Source organism: Lathamus discolor, chromosome 1 (assembly GCF_037157495.1).
Source record: "Lathamus discolor isolate bLatDis1 chromosome 1, bLatDis1.hap1, whole genome shotgun sequence".
NCBI classification, from domain to species: domain Eukaryota; kingdom Metazoa; phylum Chordata; class Aves; order Psittaciformes; family Psittacidae; genus Lathamus; species Lathamus discolor.
Window position 1 is genome coordinate 140,873,099 of NC_088884.1, and position 21,866 is coordinate 140,894,964.

The 21,866-nt window shown below is 37.1% G+C and overlaps 1 protein-coding gene across 3 annotated transcripts in view; it reads left to right on the top strand.

The window, feature by feature from the left end:
• Window positions 1–21,866, top strand: part of PDS5A (PDS5 cohesin associated factor A) — an 81,620-nt gene that overhangs the window by 15,862 nt on the left and 43,892 nt on the right. For all 3 annotated transcript variants that reach the window (XM_065698693.1, XM_065698711.1, XM_065698703.1), the window contains exons 3-7: window positions 14,689–14,892; window positions 15,282–15,368; window positions 16,173–16,270; window positions 16,763–16,889; window positions 20,619–20,699. In XM_065698693.1, coding sequence (XP_065554765.1) covers window positions 14,689–14,892; window positions 15,282–15,368; window positions 16,173–16,270; window positions 16,763–16,889; window positions 20,619–20,699 — 597 coding nt within the window. The remainder of the gene's footprint in view (window positions 1–14,688; window positions 14,893–15,281; window positions 15,369–16,172; window positions 16,271–16,762; window positions 16,890–20,618; window positions 20,700–21,866) is intronic.

Below are 21,866 nucleotides of genomic sequence, written 5' to 3' on the forward strand. Positions count from 1 at the left end.
ATTTTGTCATAGAGGGGATAATTGATTTTCTGGATGAACATGACAAAGCGCTTTGTAAGTACAGAGCTACTGTGCTTCAAGTGTTTTAAGTACGCTGGACCTGTAAAAGTTTTCTGTGATTCCTGTTTTAGGCATTCTTTATGAGAATATTGCTGACAGCTGTTTGAATGGTATTTAGGACTTGCAGGTTGCTGATTTCAGCAATGTAATTTAGTGAAGTGCTATTTTAATCTAAATTCAGCATGATTCATTCTGGGACTGAACTTAAATAGTGTATTTTAATGTACATTAAATATATAGATAGTTAAATTTTAAAAATCCCCCCCTTTTTTTTCTCTTAGATAATGAAATTGTTATACTAAGTAGAGAGCTTCAAAATAAAGCAGAAGTGAACGTAGAGGTTAAAATGGACCAATGCTGCACCATGCAGGTGATGTGAGTCACCAACAACTGTCTGGGAAATCTGCCTAATGGTGGGTAACGGATGTGCATAGTTGGTATGATTATACCACAAAGTCTTTATCTGAAGTAAGTTTCTAGCATAATTTCAGGTGCTTTCTATGGTTTGGGAACATCTGTGATCTTTAAATATTTCACTAATAAAGTCTTAGCACAAGTAGACTTCTTACTGGAACTTCTTAAAAAAATATGTCAAACATGTATTAACAAAACAAAAGTCTTACATTAACATTTTATATCCAATATATTGCTGCCTTCTTCTCCTGGCAAAATCTGTAGCTATAAAACTGTGTGATTGCATATAAGGAATGTTGAGAGACAGGTACAGCAGTTACGGGCATATTCTAGCCATCCACAAGGCAATAATTTGATGGAACTGATAGGCAAAATAGTTGCAGAACTCTGATGGAGGAGGTCAGGAGTTACTTGAATTTCTCAAACAATTAGAGAAGAATTCTCAGAGAGGAATTTTATTAGTCTGAAATTAACTTCAGAAAATCAATAAAGCCACCACAACTCTGGGAGATGACGTATTATTCTTTAAGAGTATTGGTAGTCCAGAAAGGTATAGTAGAGTTCTGTAAGAGTAGTTAGTTTGATTAGTTTTTTTCCCCTTTAGTTAGGCAAAAGAGAGTCTTAGTTTTGGAAATAGAGTACATGTTTTGGATGAGGGATAATTTTTGACCAGCTGAATGTAGCTATATGGCTTGAAGATACTATTAAAATGTTTGCCAAAGTTAGCGCCAACTGAAAATACCTGTGGTTGGGTGTAAACATCAAGGTTCAGCAAATAAAACCGTACATGAGCTAGAGGCGTGAATGGGAAAATCCATTTCTTTCCAGTCTTCCCGTCTTCCTCAGTCTCCTGCTTTTGCCTTTTCCTTTGTCATACAAATGCACCTCCCATACTGAAAATGGAAAAGTCTACATTCTTGTGTGAGATACTCTAGCATGAAATGAAGAGTAAATACCTTAAAAATAACATTTTAAATACTGTCATGCAAAGTCTCCCAAAATGCTTTCTGAAAATATCTTCAATTTGAAATATTTCCACATTTTTATTGGCAATTATATTACAAGCTTAATTTATTGAAAATTTTTTATATTATTCCTTGCTGTCTACATTATAATAAAATACATAAGCTTGTTATATTCATTTTCCAGGCTTATTGCTCAGAAACTGAATATCCTACACATAATCATTATGTCTTCAGCATCATCATACTGCTGACCACTGTGGTTTTGATTTTCATATCCTTTTATCAGCAACATTGATGCCTTTTATTTTTCCTTTAGTCTCCCCATTTTGAAGAAAATTAAAATGGAAAAATCCTTAGACTTCTTTATTCTTTTAAGATGGGTTAGAAATCAGTCTGTTACTAGGGTTACTTGCCATTATTCAGAGTAAAATAAATTCTCTTTATTAAAATAGTTAATAAATAGTTTTAAATAAGTTATCAAGCTTATTAAATGAGCCAGGTAGTACGTGGCTCTTAGCAACATGGTCTAGTGGAAAGTGTCCTGGCACGTGGCAGGGAGTTGGAACTAGATGAGCTTTAAGGTCCCTTCTAGTCCAAGCCATTCTATGATTCTAATAGATGAATTCCACCAATAGAATACTTTTCTATGCAGTAATTATAGATGATTTTCTTCCTCCTTATTTAAGAGTTAAATAAACTTATAGCCAGGAAGCCACTCCACATATGTTTGAGGTTCAATCTTTCACATACCAGTTATTTTTCTGTTATTTAAGAATTTCCTGAAGTGTTGTTTTTAATGGTACTACTTAAAAATAAAATGAAGCCACCAGCCACAAGGAGAGTAAGCAAATTTTGCATTCAGTCTTTTCTAGAGTGCTCTGGGTTTGAGCTTGGTAGCTGCTTAATGAGAAAACTTTTAATTTTTTTTGTGTTAATAATACAGGTAATTGTGCTCAACAGGTAGCAAAATTTTCTGATAAAGTAGTGCTTCACTGGAGAAAGCTAGCTTATTTGAATAGGAATTCTTTGTTGCTTTATGTGCCATCTGCTTTTGGATGGCTTGAGTCAGGAAGACTGCGATGTACTGCACTGTAGTGTAGAAATAGACATGGATATATCCTTCAAAACATTAGTATTGTGGGAAACATAGCCTTTAGTTGTGTTTTAATGTGGAACTCTTAACCTGTGATTTTGTTGTGAGAACTGAGCCTAAATACTCACTTCAGAATTTATTCTTACAGTCAATTTACAGTAGAAGTGAAAATGCTGTTCTTGTCCAGCACCACCTTCTCTTTGGAAGAGGAAATGAATTATCACACAGCAGTGAGCTGGTTCTAACGAATCCTCTCTCTCACATCTGGAGCCTATTATCAAAGTACTTGGGAAACTTTGTATGGAAATGGAAACTCCTTCACTTGGGGAATACACTTTTAAGTTTTTCTTTTTTTTTCTCTTTTTTTTTGTTGTGCCCCAGCCGTGTGTAACACTTGCTACTATACCTAGGGGAAAAGGACTATTTAATTAAATGCTTCTAACTGATGGTGTCTTGAATTATCATTAGAACATTTAAAGACTAGGTTCTTTTTAGTCCCTCTGCAAATACTCTTTTGTTATGTATCTATCTATGGGGAAGCAAAGGTTCTGAGAACTTAGAACACTTTCAGTGTTTTTAGTTTATCAACCTTCTTTAGAGTACTTAAACAATTGGCAGGACTTTGGCAGGAATATTAGCAAGAATCCCATTGCAGATCTTCCCAGTAGCAGAGACTAGGTACTGCTGAGGACTCAGTTGCTTTAAAAAATAAAACAAAAATTGGTGCTGTGGCACCACACAGAAATCATGGATGTGTAAGAGATGGTGAGTGGCGTGAGTATGAAAAGATAATGTTCTGATAAATATGTTCACTGCCGCGTACTTCTCATTATTTGAGAATACATACCCATACGTTGTTAAAATGTGTGATTTGGTCCACAGTATTACAGCTGTGTAATAGAAAATAAGTGTGAAACCACTTAAAACTAGGATAACAAAATACTGACAGGATTTCAATATGGTATGGCGAACTAACAATATTTCTTAATGTTTCTTGCGTTAATGTGACTTTAAAAGGTCTTGGGTTGAGTAGCCAAGTGTCATGTATCAAAAGCTGACTGCTGTCAAAAAGTAGATTTAAAAAGATAATTTCTGCTAATGACAAACCATCCAGTGACCTAAGGTTAGATAATACTCTTCATGCTTGAAAAGCTTTTATCTGTTTGGGGAACAAGAAGCGTGATGAGGTAGGTGAGTTAGTTTGGTTGATCATAACCAAGGAGGATTTCACAGAATTCCTATTAAGTCAGATAATTTAAGTGAGTAGAGTGAATCCAGTGGAAGCTCTTAGGTTTAATGTCAATAAAAGTAAGGTGAGGAATAGAGAGAAAACAAAATTATTTGCTGACTTTCTGAAGTTGAAAAGGACTAAGTCAGGGAAGAATGATGTGTCAGTCTAGACCATTCGGTGAAATCTTTCAGTGAACAAAAATATTATAGAACTTAATGCTGGGTAAGGAACCAAATGGTAAATACTATGGATATTATGTTCTTATATAGAATCATAGAATAGTTAGGGTTGGAAAGGACCTTAAGATCATTTAGTTCCAAGCCCCCTGCCATGGGCAGGGACACCTCGCACTAAACCATGCCACCCAAGGCTTCATCCAACCTGGCCTTGAACACTGCCAGGTATGGAGCATTCACAACCTCCCTGGGCAGCCCATTCCAGTGCCTCACCACCCTTATATTTTTCTTCCTTTCTTCCTTATATCCAATCTAAACTTCCCCTGTTTAAGTTTTAAGCTGTTACCCCTTGTCCTGTCACTACAGTCCCTAATGAACAGTCCAGGTCTGACCAGTTCATGTCTCCAGGCAGCCTTCTCAGGGTTATAATTTTGTAACTGGAGCTGTTACAAATATTGCACAAAGTTAGTGGTAGTTGCACAAAGATCAGTCAGAGTCAGGTGAATGCCACTCATGACTAGAAGTTTGAGCTCCTGAAGAGACCTACTACACATGACTTCAGTTCACTAGTGGATGTGCTCATCTCTCTCAACTGACCATATTGAAAACCCAAAGGTACTATACCCTTATACAATGCACTTAATATGGGTATCTAAATTAGATGACACAAATATCTTACTGTTCATACATTTTGGCCCCCGTTTTCCCAGTGTGCATTCATACCCAATTTGATCTTGCTATGTGAGACCATGTATATACATACACACATCTGACTATAAACTTATATAGCATTTAGCACTTTCACATTTATACAGCATCACAGTGTCTATCTGGGCATCCAGAGACTCCAGCAAAAGCACATACAAGTACTGAGGTTGTAGGAAGAAGCTGGGAGCTTGGATTAGGCATGTATGCTTTTTTGAATAGCGTGTGCATGTGCTTTGTGCAATACTGCAGTCCAGTGAACCTTTGCCTCCAAAGGTATGAGATAAGGGTGTGATGAGAATAATAAGAACCTGGAAGCAAAATAAAAACGATGGTATAGAAAGGTAAATGGGGGATCTCTGGAAATAATAATTCAATTAAAATTAATAAATGAATTGATTCTTGGGGTACAAGTTTTGGAAATTACTGTAACAACATGTTTCTGAGACCTTGAGTTTAAAATGATGCGTGCTTACATCTTATGCCAGTTTCTAATGTAAAGAGATGAAGGTAAAAGGGGGACTAGTAGGATTTGGATATAACTGCTTATTTCAGGCTTCGTGTGCTTGCCACTGTTAAGGTTAAGAAGTCGTGTGACAATTAGGTTGTTAAGAGTTTATGTACCAGAAAGCTAAGTTATTCTTCCCACTCTGGTCTTGGCCGTTGAATTCTAACTGCCTGCCCTTCTACTGGCTCTGTAACCTATCAGATCTCTCTATGATCTAATCATACCTGTCAGAAAACTATCTGAGACTTTTTCTGAGGAGGTTTTTGGGCAGGTTAGTGAGTTAAATTGACTCATATTCGACATGTGTTGGGGCCAGCGCAAAATACACAGTGGCCCTGCATAACTAGAAGTAGGACAGGGTAGATAATGGGAAAGGGAGAAGGAGATAGTGGCAGCAAGTGGCTAAATTGGATCTCCATAGAACCAAAACCATAGATGCTGGGAGAGGGGATTTAAACTTTGTGCTGCTGTGACTCCTGGTTGGCAAACAGGTCTGAACTTCCATTTGTGCTTTGTTTCCTTCAGTGTTTTTTTTACCCTGTCAATGTGTACAGGGCTGTAAAAAAGATAGTCCTCCAGCCAGTCAGTTACAAGGGAAGTTGTGTTAAATTCCAGGCCATTTAAGCTGATTATAATCCACTTTCTCCTTAATGAGGAATTTTCACATCTCACGAAAACACAGCCTGTTTTGATGGAGTGTTTTTTTGGGGGGAGTACTTTTTGTCTTGTTTGGGTTATTTTTTATTTTTTGTTTGTGGGTTGGTTTTTGTTGGTTTGTTTTTTTTTTGTGTGTGTGTGTGTGGTGGTGGGGTTTTTTGTTAACTACAGTGGATATAAATGAACTTGCAGGATGTTCTTATGTGAAGCATAGTGGTACCTGCTTAAAGACAAAAGGAATAGACTTGCCTTTAAAGTATCATTTGGCTTGGAGAAAAAAATGCACTTCGCTATTACATATAGTAGTGAAGGAACTGAGGTTGCTCAAAAATTATTTTTAATCTTACTACAATAAAAACTTAGTCAATGATACTAAAGTAGGCAGTTCTGAACAAGATGTTATGCTTTGCCGAAGTTGTAGTGATAAGGAAGGGCAGTGTAGTATTGTCCTTGCACATCATGAGTCTCATTTTTCCCATGGACTTGTTCATGGCCAGAGTACAAGATTCATTAAGTGAAGTGGTAACGCTATTATGATTATCTTCCGCTGGGCAGGAAGGACACCTTTTACTTCCTTTTGTGCTGTTGTAATCTTGGGAATCATGACTTTTTTTTTTTTTTTTTTCAGCCTTTCCTTGCAGTAGTCCATAAAAGTTACTGTAATCAAGTCAATGTTATGTGACTGATTTTGCAGGGCAAAATATTCCACAACTGTTTAAATAGCATGTTCTAACATGTGCCATGAAAGACACTTCGGTTTAAGGCATTTGATTTTTTTTCCCCCATTTTCCTTGCCATTTCACCCCCATCTGTTGCATTTATGTTACTTGAGGAATCTTCTAGATTTACAGCAGAATCGAAATTCTGCTTTGAGCTAATTATGGAGATAAAACATGTGGCTAATTGTACAACCTCTCTCCGAAACTGGTAACAGTGCTTGTCCCGTTTTGATTATAGTGCTGTACGTGTGTGATACTTATTCATTATGTAGTTACTTAAAAACACATTGAAGAAGTTACTTCAAATAATTAATGAATGGCTCAGTGTACTGTTTTTATTACAAGTAATAGTCTTTATGCTTTTTACTATGTCTGATTAGTTTAACATCTGGGCTCTTGGAAAATGAGTTGCCCAATGTAAGTAAAACAAAACAGAATATGCTGTTCTACCCATGTGAAGGCAGTGGTAAATTTACTAATTACAGCAGCAGAACTTCACAAAAAATGCATAGCAACAATGAACTGGACAGGAGACAAATACACATTATCATAGAATGGTATGGGCTGGAAGAGACTTACAAGATCATCAAGTTCCAAGCCCCCTGCCACGGACACCTTCCAGTAGACTAGGTTGCTCAAAGCCCCATCCAGCCTGGCCTTGAACACTGCCAGTGATGAGGCAGCCACAGCTTCTCAGGACAACCTGTTCCAGTGTCTCACCAGCCTCATATGAGTGAAGAATTTCTTCCAAGTGTCTCATCTAAATCTGCCCTCTTTCAGTTTAAAGCCATCCTCCCTTGTCTTGTCACTGCATGCAATGTTAGTAGCTCTCCCCTTGTCCACCAACACTAACCTTGTCATAGAAGGCTGCCAAATTTAAGTGGCATGATTTATCCTTAGTGTAGCCATGTTGGCTGTCACCAATCATTCCCTTATTGTCCGTGTGCCTTAGCATAGTTTCCAGAGGGATCGGCTCAGTGACCTTGCCAGGCACTGAGGTAAGACTGACCACCCGTTAGTTTCCCAGGTGTTCCTTTTTTTCCCTCTTTTAAAAATTGGGGTTATGTTTTCCCTTTTCCAGTCAACAGGAACTTCACCTCACTGCCACAGCTTCTCAAATAGGATTGATAGTGGCTTAGTCGTTTCACCTGCCACTTCCCACTGTGTGGGTGCAGCTCATCAGGTCCCATGGACTTGCGTGCCTTCAGGTTCCTTAGATGTTCTTGAACCTGGTCTTCTACAGCAGGCAGTTCTTCATTTTCCCAGTCCCTGCCTTTGCCTTCTGTGACTTTTCATTGCCTCCAGCCTCTGTAAGCTTCCTTTTTGTGTTGGGTTGTGTCCAGGACATCCATGCAGGCCCCCTGATGTTTTCGCCTGACCTTCCCTTTGCTGGGAGCATCACTCTGAAGGAGCTTCTCCTGAGCTTGGAGGAGGTGATCGTTGAATATGGACCGGCTTTCTTGGGCCCCTCTTCCTCCATGGTTTTGTTCCATGGTACTCTACCAAGCAGATCCCTGAAGAGGCCAGTGTGCTCTGCTGAAGTCCAGGGTAGTGAGCTTGCTGCACACTCTTCACTGCTCTAAGGATCTTGAACTCCACCGTTTCACAGTCACTGCAGCCAAGGCTGTCCGGGAGCTTAACATTCCCCACCAGCTTTTCCTTGTTGGTGAGAACAAGGTACAGCATAGCACTTGTCCTCATTGGCTTTTCAGTCACTTGGGGAAAGAATTTATCATCTATTCTTGGAACCTCCTGGATTGGTTATACCCTGCTGTGTTGTCTCTCCCAACAGATATTGGGGTGGTTGAAGTCCCCCATGAGGAGCGGGGCTTGTGAACATGAGGCTGTTCCTATCTGTCTCTAGAGGGCCTTGTCTACTTGGTCGTCCTTGATCTTCCTTGTTGGGTGGCCTGTAGCAGATACCCACTGTAACACAGCCTGACCAGAGCTTACGGATCAGGATTAAAGGGAGGGCAGCCCTTTAGTCCTGACCTATGAGCTTCAGTTGGCTGCTCATCTATCCCCAGGCAAAGGTCTGTGCACTCCATCTGATCACTGATACAGACAACAACACCTTCTCCTCGTCTTCCCTGCCTGTCTTTCTTAAAGAGCCTGTCTCCTTCCATTCCAACACTCCAGTCACAGGAACCATCCACCACATCTCTGAGATGCCAGTAAGATCATAGCACCGCAGACATACACACATCTTTTAACTCCTCTTGATTATTCTCCTTGCTATGTAGGTTTGTCTAGAGGCATTTAAGATGAGTCCCTGACAAAGCCAACTTACTGGCTGGAGTGGCTAGAAATCCTTTGTGCTGTTCTTCTGGTGCTCTCCTGTTCACCTGCTATCCTTCACCAGGTTCTGGGCATCTCTTGCTGGCACTGGCATCAAACTGGTTGGAGTGGGATGGATTGAGGTTCTTCTCCCATGGCCACTTTGTGGTCTGTGCATTTCTCTGCATTGGGTGAAAGGGTAGTGCAGAGTGACTGGCTTGATCAGTGTGTGTTTTTAGCACTTGGATGAGTGCCTTCCTGAAAGCTTTAAATTCTTTACTTTTCAGTATGTTCATAATATGCTAAGAGTGACCTGTAGGAATCTTCACTTAACTGTTGGGTTTTTTTGTTAGTTTTTTTTTCTAGTTTGAGTGATGTGTTTACATTTCTCTATCTCTGATGTAATAATCGAAGCATTTCACTTACTTGTTTGCAGGGCCTGGGAGAGTAAAATTTTGGTCTGAGAATTAGAATTTGAAGGTACTATGGTAAAAATGGCAATAATGAAAATTTGTAGAATAGTTTTAACACTTTTATTTCTCCAGTCTAACTAAAGTACCTTCACCATACTGTCATCAGTATGTGACAACTCAATGGAGATATATTAAACCAAAACTAATGCAGAATGAATTTAATAGTAAATGTGAATAGCTGGATTTTGTTTATGTTTGCTAGTAATTAGTGTTTGATTTGAGTGCTTAGTTGTTTGGAAAAGAATGGATTATGTAACATTAATATTTTTAAATAATACTCTTCTGTCACCTGCTTTTTGCAGAGGGCGGTAACAATTTGTGGTGATGGGAGCTACAAAGTCTGTAGGGAATTATACAAATGAATAGTAGTGCTCTAGCTAGGGTTGTTTCAACTGTACAAAAACTTCAGTTAGACAATAATACTGGGATTTGAAAAGTAGTGAGTTCATGTTACGGGCTGTTGGTTTAGGCTGGGATAGAGTTAATTTTCTTCTTCGTAGCTGGTGCAGTGCTGTGTTTTGGCTTTAGTCTGAGAGAAGTGCTGGTAACACACCAATGTTTTAGTTGTTGCTAAGTAGCACTTACCCTCATCAAGGACTTTTCAGTCTCATGCTCTGCCAGTGAGGAAGTGCATGGGAAGCTGGGAGGAAGCAGAGACAGGACACCTGACCCAAACTAACCAAAGGGATATTCCATACCACAGCACGTCATGCCCGGTATATAAACTGGGGGGAGTTACCCGGAAGGTCTGGATCACTGCTCAGGAACAGGCTGGACATGGGTTTGTGGGGAGTGAGCAATTGTATTGTGCATCACTTGGGGTTTTGGGTTTTTTTTTGGGTTTTTTTTGTTTGTTTTAATTCTCTCTCTCTCTTTCCTATTATTACTACTACTGCTGCTACTAGTATATTTTACTTTCTCTCAATTACTGAACTGTTCCTATCTTAACCTGTGGGTTTTACCTTTTTCCAGTTCTCCTCCCCATCCCACTGAGGGTGCTGGGAGTGAGTGAGTAGCTGCATAGTATTTAGTTGCTAACTGGGGCTAAACCATGCCATATGGTTTAATCATTTTTCCTTGGACTAAAAACTGGCTTAATATGATAATAATTAGTATGTAACTCGAAATAACTACTTCATTCGGCTAGAGAAATAGTTATGTAATGGTAGATTCAAAACTTTGGGAAATTAAAACTTCTTCTAGACATAAAATGAAAACCTTAATACAAAGAGCAGTTGGGGGGGGGGGGTGTTTGGCTTGGGGTTTTGGGTTTTTTTTTTGTTTTTTTTTTTTTGTTTTGTTTGGTTGTTTTGTTGTTGTTGTTTGTTTTTTTCAATTATAACAAGGGTAATTAGGATGGCTCAGATGACATCTTGAATATAGTTTGCTTTAATAGAGTACCTGTAGTATGAATAACTTCAGTAAAGATTTTTCTGAACATGCAGATTCTTGGAAAAAATAATTGTTCCAAAACCTGTCTGGCAGTAGCAGTTCTTATCTCCTCTCTGCAGTTGTATTTTTACTTCCTTCCGGTTCAATGAAATATTAACCACAACTTGAATTTTTTGGAGCTTATTTGCTTTGTCATTTTCCTGCATTGTTGCATTTGTGTATATTAGTAGCTCCATGAGTGGCTTTCAGATTGGGTTAAAAATGTAAAATCTTTAATTATTTGGACCTTTTCTTTGTCTCTATAGAGTTTGTTTTAAGTTTCTAGGTTCATTAGCAGATTGATTTAGCAGGTCAGTTTCTAGCTGTCACAATTAATACTGTTATTGCAGTGATGTGGCTAAAAATTCAACTGTGAAAATCTTTCTAAAACCCATTCTGAGGAGTTCTTCATAAGATATCAGTATTTACTATGTATCATGCGACTTGCATACTGCTTCTGGGTATTTTAAATTCTTATGAGAAAACTCATCATTTGCAACAGGACATGGAATGGAGTTGTAGGAAATACAGAAAGACTTGCAACTCTGGCTAGCATACAGTTTATGAAAGATTTTTGGGAAGTATGCTTAACTTTACATGTTTATATTCCTAATGGTTCTGTGTGTCTCAAGTAATACCAATCCTAGGTGATTAGAAGTAACTTTTCTTTGTCAGATGTTATCACAGAAAATAATTTGCAGTGTGTTGTCATTTAATTTCTTTGGTTTATTGAACGTATTTGTGAACTATGATCCTAGACCAGTTGCATTAGACAACATAATCATGAGGGGAGGAAGGGAAGGTAGTTCTTGTCATAGAGAAAACATGACAGAGGATAGCTGTAGAGAGAAACACTAGTACCTCAGGGAATCATGGAGCTGTTGTTGGTCAGTGCCTTGTAGTTGAGGATATATGGTTCTAGTATGAATAAGTGATTTCATGAAACATGGAATTTCTTGGACTTCTACAGACTTAAGTTGCTTTCTTAATTGTTGCTTGATAACTACTTTTTCAGTTGTGCTAGGGGGCAAGAGTACCTGTCCTGTATCTGATGAAATTTTGAGCAAGTTCTTTGCTGTCTGGTTTGAAGAGCCAAGCATGGATTGTATTTCATGTCTGGACTTTGTCTTTTTTAACCTTTTCTTCTATTTTAACAGTTAATCTCAAATATAGATTAGCAAGCATTTGGCAATAATTACTGTGTGATACTGTAATCGTTGTCAGTGTTTGCTTGGCTATAGAGACTACTCCCAGGCTGTAGGATTTTAGTTGATTGTATATATTCAAGGAATTTACAGAATTATTGTATTGAAGTATGATGACATTCCAACTAATTAATGGCTTTATTAATTCCATTTTTCCCAAATATTGCATGTGCCCTGGTACTAGCAAGGATTTACATCATGATTTTAACTGTGGTCCAGCCCTGTGTAGTTTGTTTACATGTTACTTTCATTTTATATATACTTTATTTATATATATATATAAACTATATATATGTATATAGTGTACCCCACATATATTATATTTTTTCTTTGGTATCTGGGATCCTAGATATAGACCAAGATACTATCCTTGTTGTCTTTTTGTGCGTGTCATAAACAGAGCATCATGCACCAAAGTCTTGTTATAAAACAAAAGACCACACTCAAGAGCAAGCAGATATGTGTCTATAAACATGGAGCAGAAACATAGATCAGTATGTTAAATAGCAGTTGCAGCATGCCAATGGTCCAGTTACTGCCCAAGTGTTGTTTTGTAATAGAAAAGAAGCATCAAGGACTCTGTTACTGAGAAACAGAATGAGGTTTTATGGATGTTTGTTGTCAGTTCCTTCTGAAAACAAGAGCAGTACAGGAAAATCCCTAAGGTTGGTGTATTTTCAAACAAGCAAGACAGTGCCAAATACTAGTTTCATTACTTTAATCCTAGAATATCCTAACATGTTGTTACAGAGTAAGAGAGCTGTGTGTTTTCACAGCACCGTGCTGACTTCCATGTCTGGTTTTGACATAATAGAGCAGGAATATATTCAAGATTTTACGCATATTGACATACGAACATGAGAACTTGTAGAGAGATCTGAATCTAGGAGGGTATTCTGGTTATGAAGTTTATGATATTCATAGGGAGAAAGGAGATCTGGTTTATGGGAAAGCTCAGATGATTGCTTATATAGGTTATCTAAAAATTCAGTAAAATGACTGGTGTGGTGGTTTGTTTGGGAGGTTTTTTTCCCTTTGTTTGGTTGGTTGGTTGGTTTTGTTTTAAGCCTTCCTTTTTGAAAAAATCTGGTAGGGTTTGAAGCCTGCCTTATCTGTGGTTTTGATTCTGGTATCTAGGAAGCACAGGTGATGTGTGACACTGTGACAGACCTGTGCTGTCAATTGGAAGGTGGTTTTGTCCTTTTAGCTAGTGTTTCAAAATGTATCTTTAGAATATGTTTAGAGAAACAGGCCAATGCAGGTAGAATTTGGAATTTTACAGGCTGTGGTTGTGAGCTTCTCTTTTATTCTATTATGTCCTCTCCTTCCATTCCTTTCATTTTTGGTTCTGCTTAGGTTGCTTCATGAAGGAATGTACTTGCACATTTTGTAGAAATTGTGGAGCAGTTTTAGGTAACGTACTGTGGGAAAGGTTGTTGCCAAACATTTATTTTAATGTGTAAGATCTACTGTGTTTAAAACTGGGTTCCAAAACACAGGGAGGAGGTAAAGCTGAAAGACAGTGTTTTCATGTTGGAAGTGGGGGCATGCTCAATAACGGAAGAACAACCTTGGTATCATTTGAATGACACAATAACAAGAGAATTGTGGTAAGCGTAGATGTGTTTATTAGCGTGTAAGCTCAATCTCTTCTTGTGTTTTACTGTGTATTAGTATTCTAGAGGCAAATTTGACCCATCAAGATTTATCATTCTGTGTTTTCTCTTGCATCTCTCTGTGTAATGGGTATATTAAATCCAACTGGTATGCAGTATGGCTGTTCTTCAGAATTTTAACTCTTAAGGATGCTCAAGCAACATGGAGGACGCAAAGATCAATCTGGTTAGGGTCATAGTAAGAATCTGTGGCACATCTCTCGGTTCTGTGCTGATGTCTTAGAAGTCATCCTCATTCTTTAACGAACCCTATTCTGGAAGCAAAACCTGCAGCTTTTTATTTCTTCAAACTAAATTTTCACTTTTAGTTCAGGTGACTCAATTAACTGGGGTTGTATGATAATTCAAAATAAACAATTTTTTGGTGGCATTTCGTTGGAATTGGTATTTAGCTGTGCTAGAAGAAACAAGGAAACCACATAGTTTATTTTTTTCATTATATAGATAAGGCTGTTGATGCAGGTTTGAGTATACAGCAGGAATAGATATACAGCATTAGAGATGCTTTCCATGGGGGATTAAATTCTTACCTGGTATCTAGTTTGACTAAACCAGATCAAAGCATTGTGCATCTGTAAAGTAGTTCTTCAGCTCTGTGCCTTGATACATACAGGCAGAGTGTAAGACTGGCCTGTTAGGCTCTCCTCAAGTCTTGTCATAGTGGTTAGAGCAACTGCATTGTACTGTGATGTCTGCACTAGACCAGATAACTTGCAGCCCTTCATACTGTATACTGAGGCAAGTCCTTGCTTTGAAGTGGTCTGGGGCTGCTTTGGTGAAGAGGTGCTGTCATCTCCAGCCTCACCCGTAAACAGCAGTTTCCGTGCTGCAGCTCGGGTTAAGATTGGCAAAAAAAGGAGAGCTGCAAAGCATTTTTTTTTTTTTGGTGTCTCAACTTTAAATACCAATTTGAGTAAGCCTTTAAGTATCAGATTAACATTTCTCTTTTTCTGATGTTTGTCCTAACAACAAGATTTTAGTACTGTGCTTGTGCAATCAAAAATGTATTGATGATACTACATCCTTTTAGAAAGTACTGTTTAGTAATAAGGAATAAGAGCACAAGGCACTCGAATGGGGTTTTTCCTGTGTTTTCAGATGGTGGTAAAAACCTTCATGGATATGGACCAGGACTCGGAGGATGAGAAGCAGCAGTATCTCCCATTAGCCTTGCACCTTGCATCTGAATTCTTCCTCAGGAATCCCAATAAAGATGTGCGCCTCCTTGTAGCGTGTTGCTTGGCTGATATCTTTCGTATCTATGCTCCTGAAGCTCCATATACTTCCCATGACAAACTTAAGGTAAAAATGCTTTAAAAAATAAAGGCTTTCTTCCTACTTAATTCTCTTTCTGTGGAAAAAAAAAAAACCCACAACACCACCCCCAAAAAAATCCCCAAACTGCTACGCCTGACTTTTATTTATTGCATTTATATTCGCATTTAGCTTTATTAAAGAAATTTTGCTTAAGTCCTGTGAGTCAGTGTAGTACTTCAAGGGCCAGAGATGTATAAAGGAATGCTAGGTAATTGGTATCTGAGTTGGTGATAGCTTTCTGTTAGTGCCTGAAAAAGACAATTTAATGTTCCTGTGTCATGAGTTTGTAAATATGGGTAGATGTCATTACTGCAGGGTTGTATTTTTATTCTGTGCTGAATCAAGCTTGTAAACACTTTATTGTTTTTTGACAGGACATTTTTTTGTTTATTACAAGACAATTAAAAGGCTTGGAGGACACGAAGAGCCCTCAGTTTAACAGATACTTTTACTTGTTAGAGGTAACACAATAATTATAACTTTCAATAGATGATATTTGCTCTGTAAGCCTAGGAAAAGTAATCAGTCTTTCTCTAGATGTGCCAGTATGCCTGGGAAATGTCTTTTATTCTGTAAATTGTACCAAGCTCATTAAAAGTTTGATGAATCACTTCTTCAAGGAGTTATAATTCTGTTTGTGTTTAATAAGTTTATGCAGCCTATAGTTAAGAACATTAAACTGATTGGTTTTTATTAACATTTAGCTTTATCTTAAAATTCTATACGTTGTTTTTTGTATCATGCGTTCTTGAAGTTATATTACCTCATTAAAAGAGATTGACTGATTAAAATGGTGATTAAAATGCAAATCTGCTTATATTAATGATGGGAGAAGGAATATAAGATTTTGGTTTAAAAACACTAGAAAAATCTACTCGTGACAAGAAGTGTGGGGTTTTATCAGTGTGCATTTAGAGGCATTCTGTTTGTAAACCTTTTATTGATGTTTAAAACTACTGTTTCATAGCATGAAGAAAAAAGTTAAGAAACATGTATTTCTTCCACTAACGATTTCTGTCAATCAGCTTTTATACATGAGAAATAGGATTATTCTGTATTTATTTTTTTCTGGATGTATATTGCAAAGCCCTTTTGTGTTAAGAGCTCTGTGTATGCAAAGCAAATATCTTGTCTCTTTCCCCAGAAGGTTTACAATCTATTGTATAATGTTTTTCCTTAAATAGAAAAAAATGTAACTAACATGATTATATTTATGTGACTTAATGTGAAGTTTTAATGTCATTAATATCCTATTTTTGTTTTAGAATTTAGCGTGGGTTAAATCTTACAACATCTGCTTTGAGTTAGAAGATTGCAATGAAATTTTTATTCAGCTTTTTAGGACTCTTTTTTCAGTTATAAAGTAAGTGGAATTGCTTCAGTTATAATAAACTATCAAACTAGCATTATTTTTGGGGGTAGACTGAATCCTTGCATAGCCTACAAATAAACATGACTGAGTAGAGCAAGTCTTCATTCCTTCAAGCAAGGAGATGCAGGGAAAGCAAATGAGTGTGAATTACTGACAATATGGGGGGGGGGGTGTGTCTAAAAGTAGGCATGTTTCAAAATTTCTGGCCTGTGTTTTTACAGTATATTTAATTCTGACTCATTTATCTACATTTACATTTCCATGTTTGTTACTTTCTTCTTTTGTTTCTCTTAAAGCAAAGCTGGGGTGTTAGAGGTTTTTGAAGCTTTCTGTAAGAGAGGAAAGGCACATAAAATAGTTTTGAGATGTGGAGAGTGTAAGGGAGGGCAAGCTGGACAGCATTAGGCATTGTTTCTTAACAGTGCTGTTAGTATTTGTTAGGGTCTGAAAATTCAGTATTGATAATATTCTTTATCATCTCAGTAATAGCCACAACCAGAAGGTACAAATGCATATGCTGGATTTGATGAGTTCTATCATCATGGAAGGCGATGGAGTAACTCAGGAGCTGCTGGACTCGATTTTGATAAACCTCATTCCTGCACACAAGGTCTGCAAAGTAAAATATTATAGTAGTATACCATTATAACAGTAATTTTTATTGCCTTTTGCTTGTTGTGTATCTCTCCGCACACTTTGGCCATCACAGCTGCTGTTTGTTTAGTTTTTTTCAAAGCCTTGGGGAAACAGTGGATTGAACATATCCTTTGTTCATTAGCTGTGGCTAGATTATTCAGTATCAAGAGATTCTGCCTACTTGGCACCTCAGGAACTCTGTACAGAAACAGTAATAAAGTATGTTCAAGCAAATGAAATATATAATAGGAAAACATTGTATCTTAAGGCTTCTTGGTTGCTTTGATTTTTAGGTTTTTCGGTTTTTGTTTTGTTTTAAATGGAAAAGATGTGAGGTATTAATTTTTTGTTAACAAAGAAAAAATAGAAAAAAGATAATTCCCAAATACCTCTGTGGTGGCTTGCTGCTTGCCTTGGCTTGCCAGTCAGACTCTCTTCCACCTCCCCCATTGGTTTGTTGATTGTTTTTTCTCAGTATCTTCCCCCTTAAACTTTTCTCTTAGTAAAACCTAATTATTACCTGAAGTACAGTACTTTTTAAGTCGGTTGCTTTTAGTGTTCCATTCTTTATGAGCTCCATGATTATTCTGCCTTTTGTGAAGTTCGGCATGTCTTTAACTCACTTATAAGTGACCCCTGTCTCTTCCTAGAGGAGTCTTATTTGAGCTCCTCCCAGCAGATTGCTACTGTCATGCTGGTGTTGTCTTAGCCCATCTACACAGCTACTTGGACAGGTTTTTCAGAGATGCCTCCTGTACAGTCAGCTTCATGAACTGTCACTGATTTCATTGTGTGAAACTACTTACCTGGTCACTGTGTCCGCAGTTGAGCTTTTGAAGTACCTTTACTTCAATGGTTATTGAAGGGTAATGGGTAGATAAAGTTGAAAGGAGAATGAACACAACTCCCTTAGCGGTCAAATCAGGGAAAGTGAGGTACAGGCTGGGGTTGCCCTGTATTGACCAAGAAAATTCTCTTGCTGTAACTCTTGTGCCTCTTACTGAATGTTGTGTGAAGATCAGTAAGTTTCAGTTATGAGCTACAGTAAATGAACTGTACTCTGATTGCCAGGTATGTGTTTGTTCATTTATTAATTTAAAATAATGACAAAATTAAGGCAGCTCCATTTGTGACTACATAATTAAAGTTAAATTAGCATATAAAATCAGGGATAATTCCTTTGGTTACCTAAAGAGGGAGAATTCCTGGAAATGTGTATCACAGGAGTGACTAAGCCATGGCCGTTGTGATTTACTTGCAAAATCTCAGCAGTGGATGTATGAAGATATGTCTTCTCAGTTTGCATTTGTTTTGTTGTGACCATGAGGTAGGAATATCATTCTCTCAGCTCATTTTTACTGACAGCAACAAGGTGATGCCTTATTAAAACTGCTAACAGGAAGGGAGGCATCTTATTCATAACAGTAGAAAAAAGAGTCCTTTTGAAAATGCACTGTCTTTGTAAGTTGCTTATAATCAACTATAGACAGTAGAGATCAGGAGTGAAAATACAGGAATGGGGATGTGTATGTCAGGTGCCAGGCATTGCTCTGAGGATGCGAAGACCTGGTAAACTTTTTACAACTGAACAGTGTATTATGACTACTTGGTATAGGCAAAGTAAAAGTGAGTATAATCCTTTAGCATTAATTAACATTGTTAGCTTAATCATAGAATTTTGCCTAATTAAGGAAATTTAAAAAAAGGCTCTGAGAAAGAGGGAGGAAAACTTGGTGTAAATGTTGGGTTGTACTGCACGTTTAGTATTTCTTAGAAGACTGGTGGGCAGTCCTTACTGGCTCTTGGCCATCACAACTGAGCAAATAATATGCTGTAGTCAGTGCTCAGTATCATACTTTGGTGAGTGTTTTTTTCTGTTCTGACTTGTTTGTTTCCTGTAACAACAGAACTTAAAATACTGCTTTGCCATGGTAGTTTAAAAAAAACAAACAACCCAAACAACCAGAAAGTTCTTTCATTTGCACTGCCAAACAGAGTTTGACTGCAGTTTTTATGTTCTACTTTCATGAACAGATCTCCTAGGAAATTCTGTGTTTATATTGTTTGTCTGTAGGTATGTAAATCAGAAGCACCATAGCTTGAAAAGCACAGTTTGTTTTCTTGTAGAGAACATATAATAAAGGTACTTTTATGTCTGTGCAAAGCAATTGCATACTAGTCATTCTTTGGTATGACATAATAAAATTAGCAGTGTGATTTAATGGAAGTTCATCTTTGTAAAGGAGCTGAAATAATGTGGTTTGGATATAATGTATTCCACTTTTTTGGTGGTTTTGTTTTTTTTAAAAACTCTTGCATTGTGTAAGGCAGTAAAAAGAAATATACCAGTACGTAGACCTGAAGTAAATTCTACCTCAGCCTGTAAATTATATTCACATGTACCTCCACTATCAGTAATGTGGTTTTACTGTGCATTGTTCTCTCTGTATGTGCTAATCTGGCTCTCCTCCAGTAAATCCATGTTTTCAATAGCAGAATGGTGTGTCACATTTTGCTCAGACCACCTATGGCATGAAACTGTAGTTCTTTTTATGAACTTTAAAACTAGTGCTGTTTAGTGAATATTTTTCTTGCCACTCTTAGGATCAAGGCTATTCCTTAAAAGCATGTATTTCATGTAGTGAAAATCAGTATTTTCTTTTGAAAGAAAAGCTTGAACATACCCGTCTGTCTGCTATAATGAGACCATCAGCTTAGCGCTGTGGTGACTGAGAAGATATTTGTTGGAGCCTTTGGAAATTTATTTCTCATTGCTATCAGTTGATGAACTGTCTTTCAATTTGTCATCTCATTAGCTAAAAACATGGAGTCATTCTCGGTGTAGACTTGCCAAATACTGTCTTTCCAAGAATCAGTCATCCTTAGGCTTTACCTGTATTTTGTCTCCAGTCATTTATAATTCTCAGGGCAATCGCCTAATCCACCTTTCTCCTCTGCCCTTCCCCCTTCTCCTCCAAGCTGCATTAATCCCTAGACGAGATAGATACAACATATTGGATTTTGTGCAGATTTGGACAGTCACATTTTTCAGATATGCAGTTGCATTCCTTATCTTGCTTAAGAGTAATAAAAACAATGTTCCGATTTGTTATGTTGTAATCAAATGTTTATTTGGAAAATTTGCAGCTAACTTTGCTAAAGTTTGGATGCTTTCTTTGGGCTATCTCAGACCATACAGTACAGTCTATGGGGAAGTCAGTGCACAGTTACCCTGTAGACAGTGCCGAATTTTGCTATAGGTTGTACCTTTCATGAGTATGTGAAGGGGAAAAAATCTCACATTTAAATAGCAAGTTAGACATTGTTCATTTTTCAGTTAATTACTGAAATGTGTGTGGTAATGTTCCTTCACAATTTTTAATGTGATTGCATGTGGAAACTTTTTATAGATATGAATGCAATGCTAAAGGTAACAACTGGAGTGATGGAAGTCTTAAAAGAATGTGCAGAAGTGATGGTTTTGGGTTAGACTTAAGTGTGTGGAAAAAATAGTTTTAAGATTTTTAAAGTCTATAGTTGTGGAATTAACATTACTGCACTTTGACAGCTTTGAAAACAAATAGATTGGTGGTAAAACATACCTTTCTAAGGTCATGGGCTTTCAAGGTTGGGAGAGAAAAGTAGAGTCACCTGAAATAGTTTGTCTCTTTAAGATTTTATTGTTATATTTTCTTTATTTCAGAACCTTAATAAACAAGCATTTGATCTTGCAAAAGTCCTGTTGAAAAGGACGGTCCAGACCATTGAACCGTGTATTGCCAATGTATGTAAATTAATTAATTCATGTTACCTACAATTAACAAGTGTTCTTGTTACTTTCTTCAGATTTGTTTGTTTGTTTAAAAATGATAGCTTGTTTAAAAATTATTATAAAACATTAAAAATGTTTATAAAAGATACATTTTGCAATACAGCTACAAGAGTACCATTTCCAAATAGGATATTACTACCTTGGATGTTAAAGAAATATGTGAGGTGTTTCAAATAAGTAAAAAGGAAATTAATTTTTACTCATCTCAGTCTAAGTAAGATAAAGCCCCTAAATCTAGGCTGTGAAAGTGTGACCATCGAAACAATCCTGTTGGAACAAACCAGGATGAAACGTTTCAAACTACCAGCACTTCACTAGGTTTTGTTTTTTGGGTTTGGGTTTGTTTTGTTTTTTTTGGTTGGTTTTTTTTTTTTTCATCCTAAACTTGTTTTAGTCATAAACAGTAGAAGAATTGGGGGGTTTCTTACAAATCTTCCTCCTACTATAATGCCTTTTGTTGAATGTCAGTGTTGTATGTTCTGCCTATTAAAGCAGCAACTACTGTCTTGTGGGACGTAGTCTGGTCCATTCTGTTGCATTCCTTGAGTGCTGAAGCCAGTAGATTTCTTAGAAGTCATAGTAGTTTAAAAAGGGAATTGGGCAAATTCATAAAAGATTAATCAGTAAGTATTTGAAAGTTCAAGAAGTCTCACTAACAAGTAACACTTTCAAATTCCCCAGTTTCTTAAAGCTTTTGTAATTAGTCATAGCTGGGAGGAGGATGGTGCTTAAAGTGACCTTTGGGTTGATTTGATATTCTTCTTACTTTCTTATTTAAGTGTATAATAGCTTCATAGCATTTGCACTGTTCAAATAATATTAAATCACAGTATGTAGTAGGAAGTATCCAAGCATATTAAAATCTAACAAACCCAACATAAATTATTCATGTTTTAGTCTACCTTTGGTTTTTTTTTTTCTTAGATCACTGACAGCATTGATACATTATTGCCAATATTGCAGGACATATCATAAAGTCATCTGACATTCTTTAAAATGGATTAAAAGCAGAGAAACTTTTCTTTAAATGAATATGCATTTTAAATGAACAGTTCTTTCATTTGCTGTTAATTTTGCTGGGGAGATAATTACTGATATTTTGAATTATCAAATTACCAT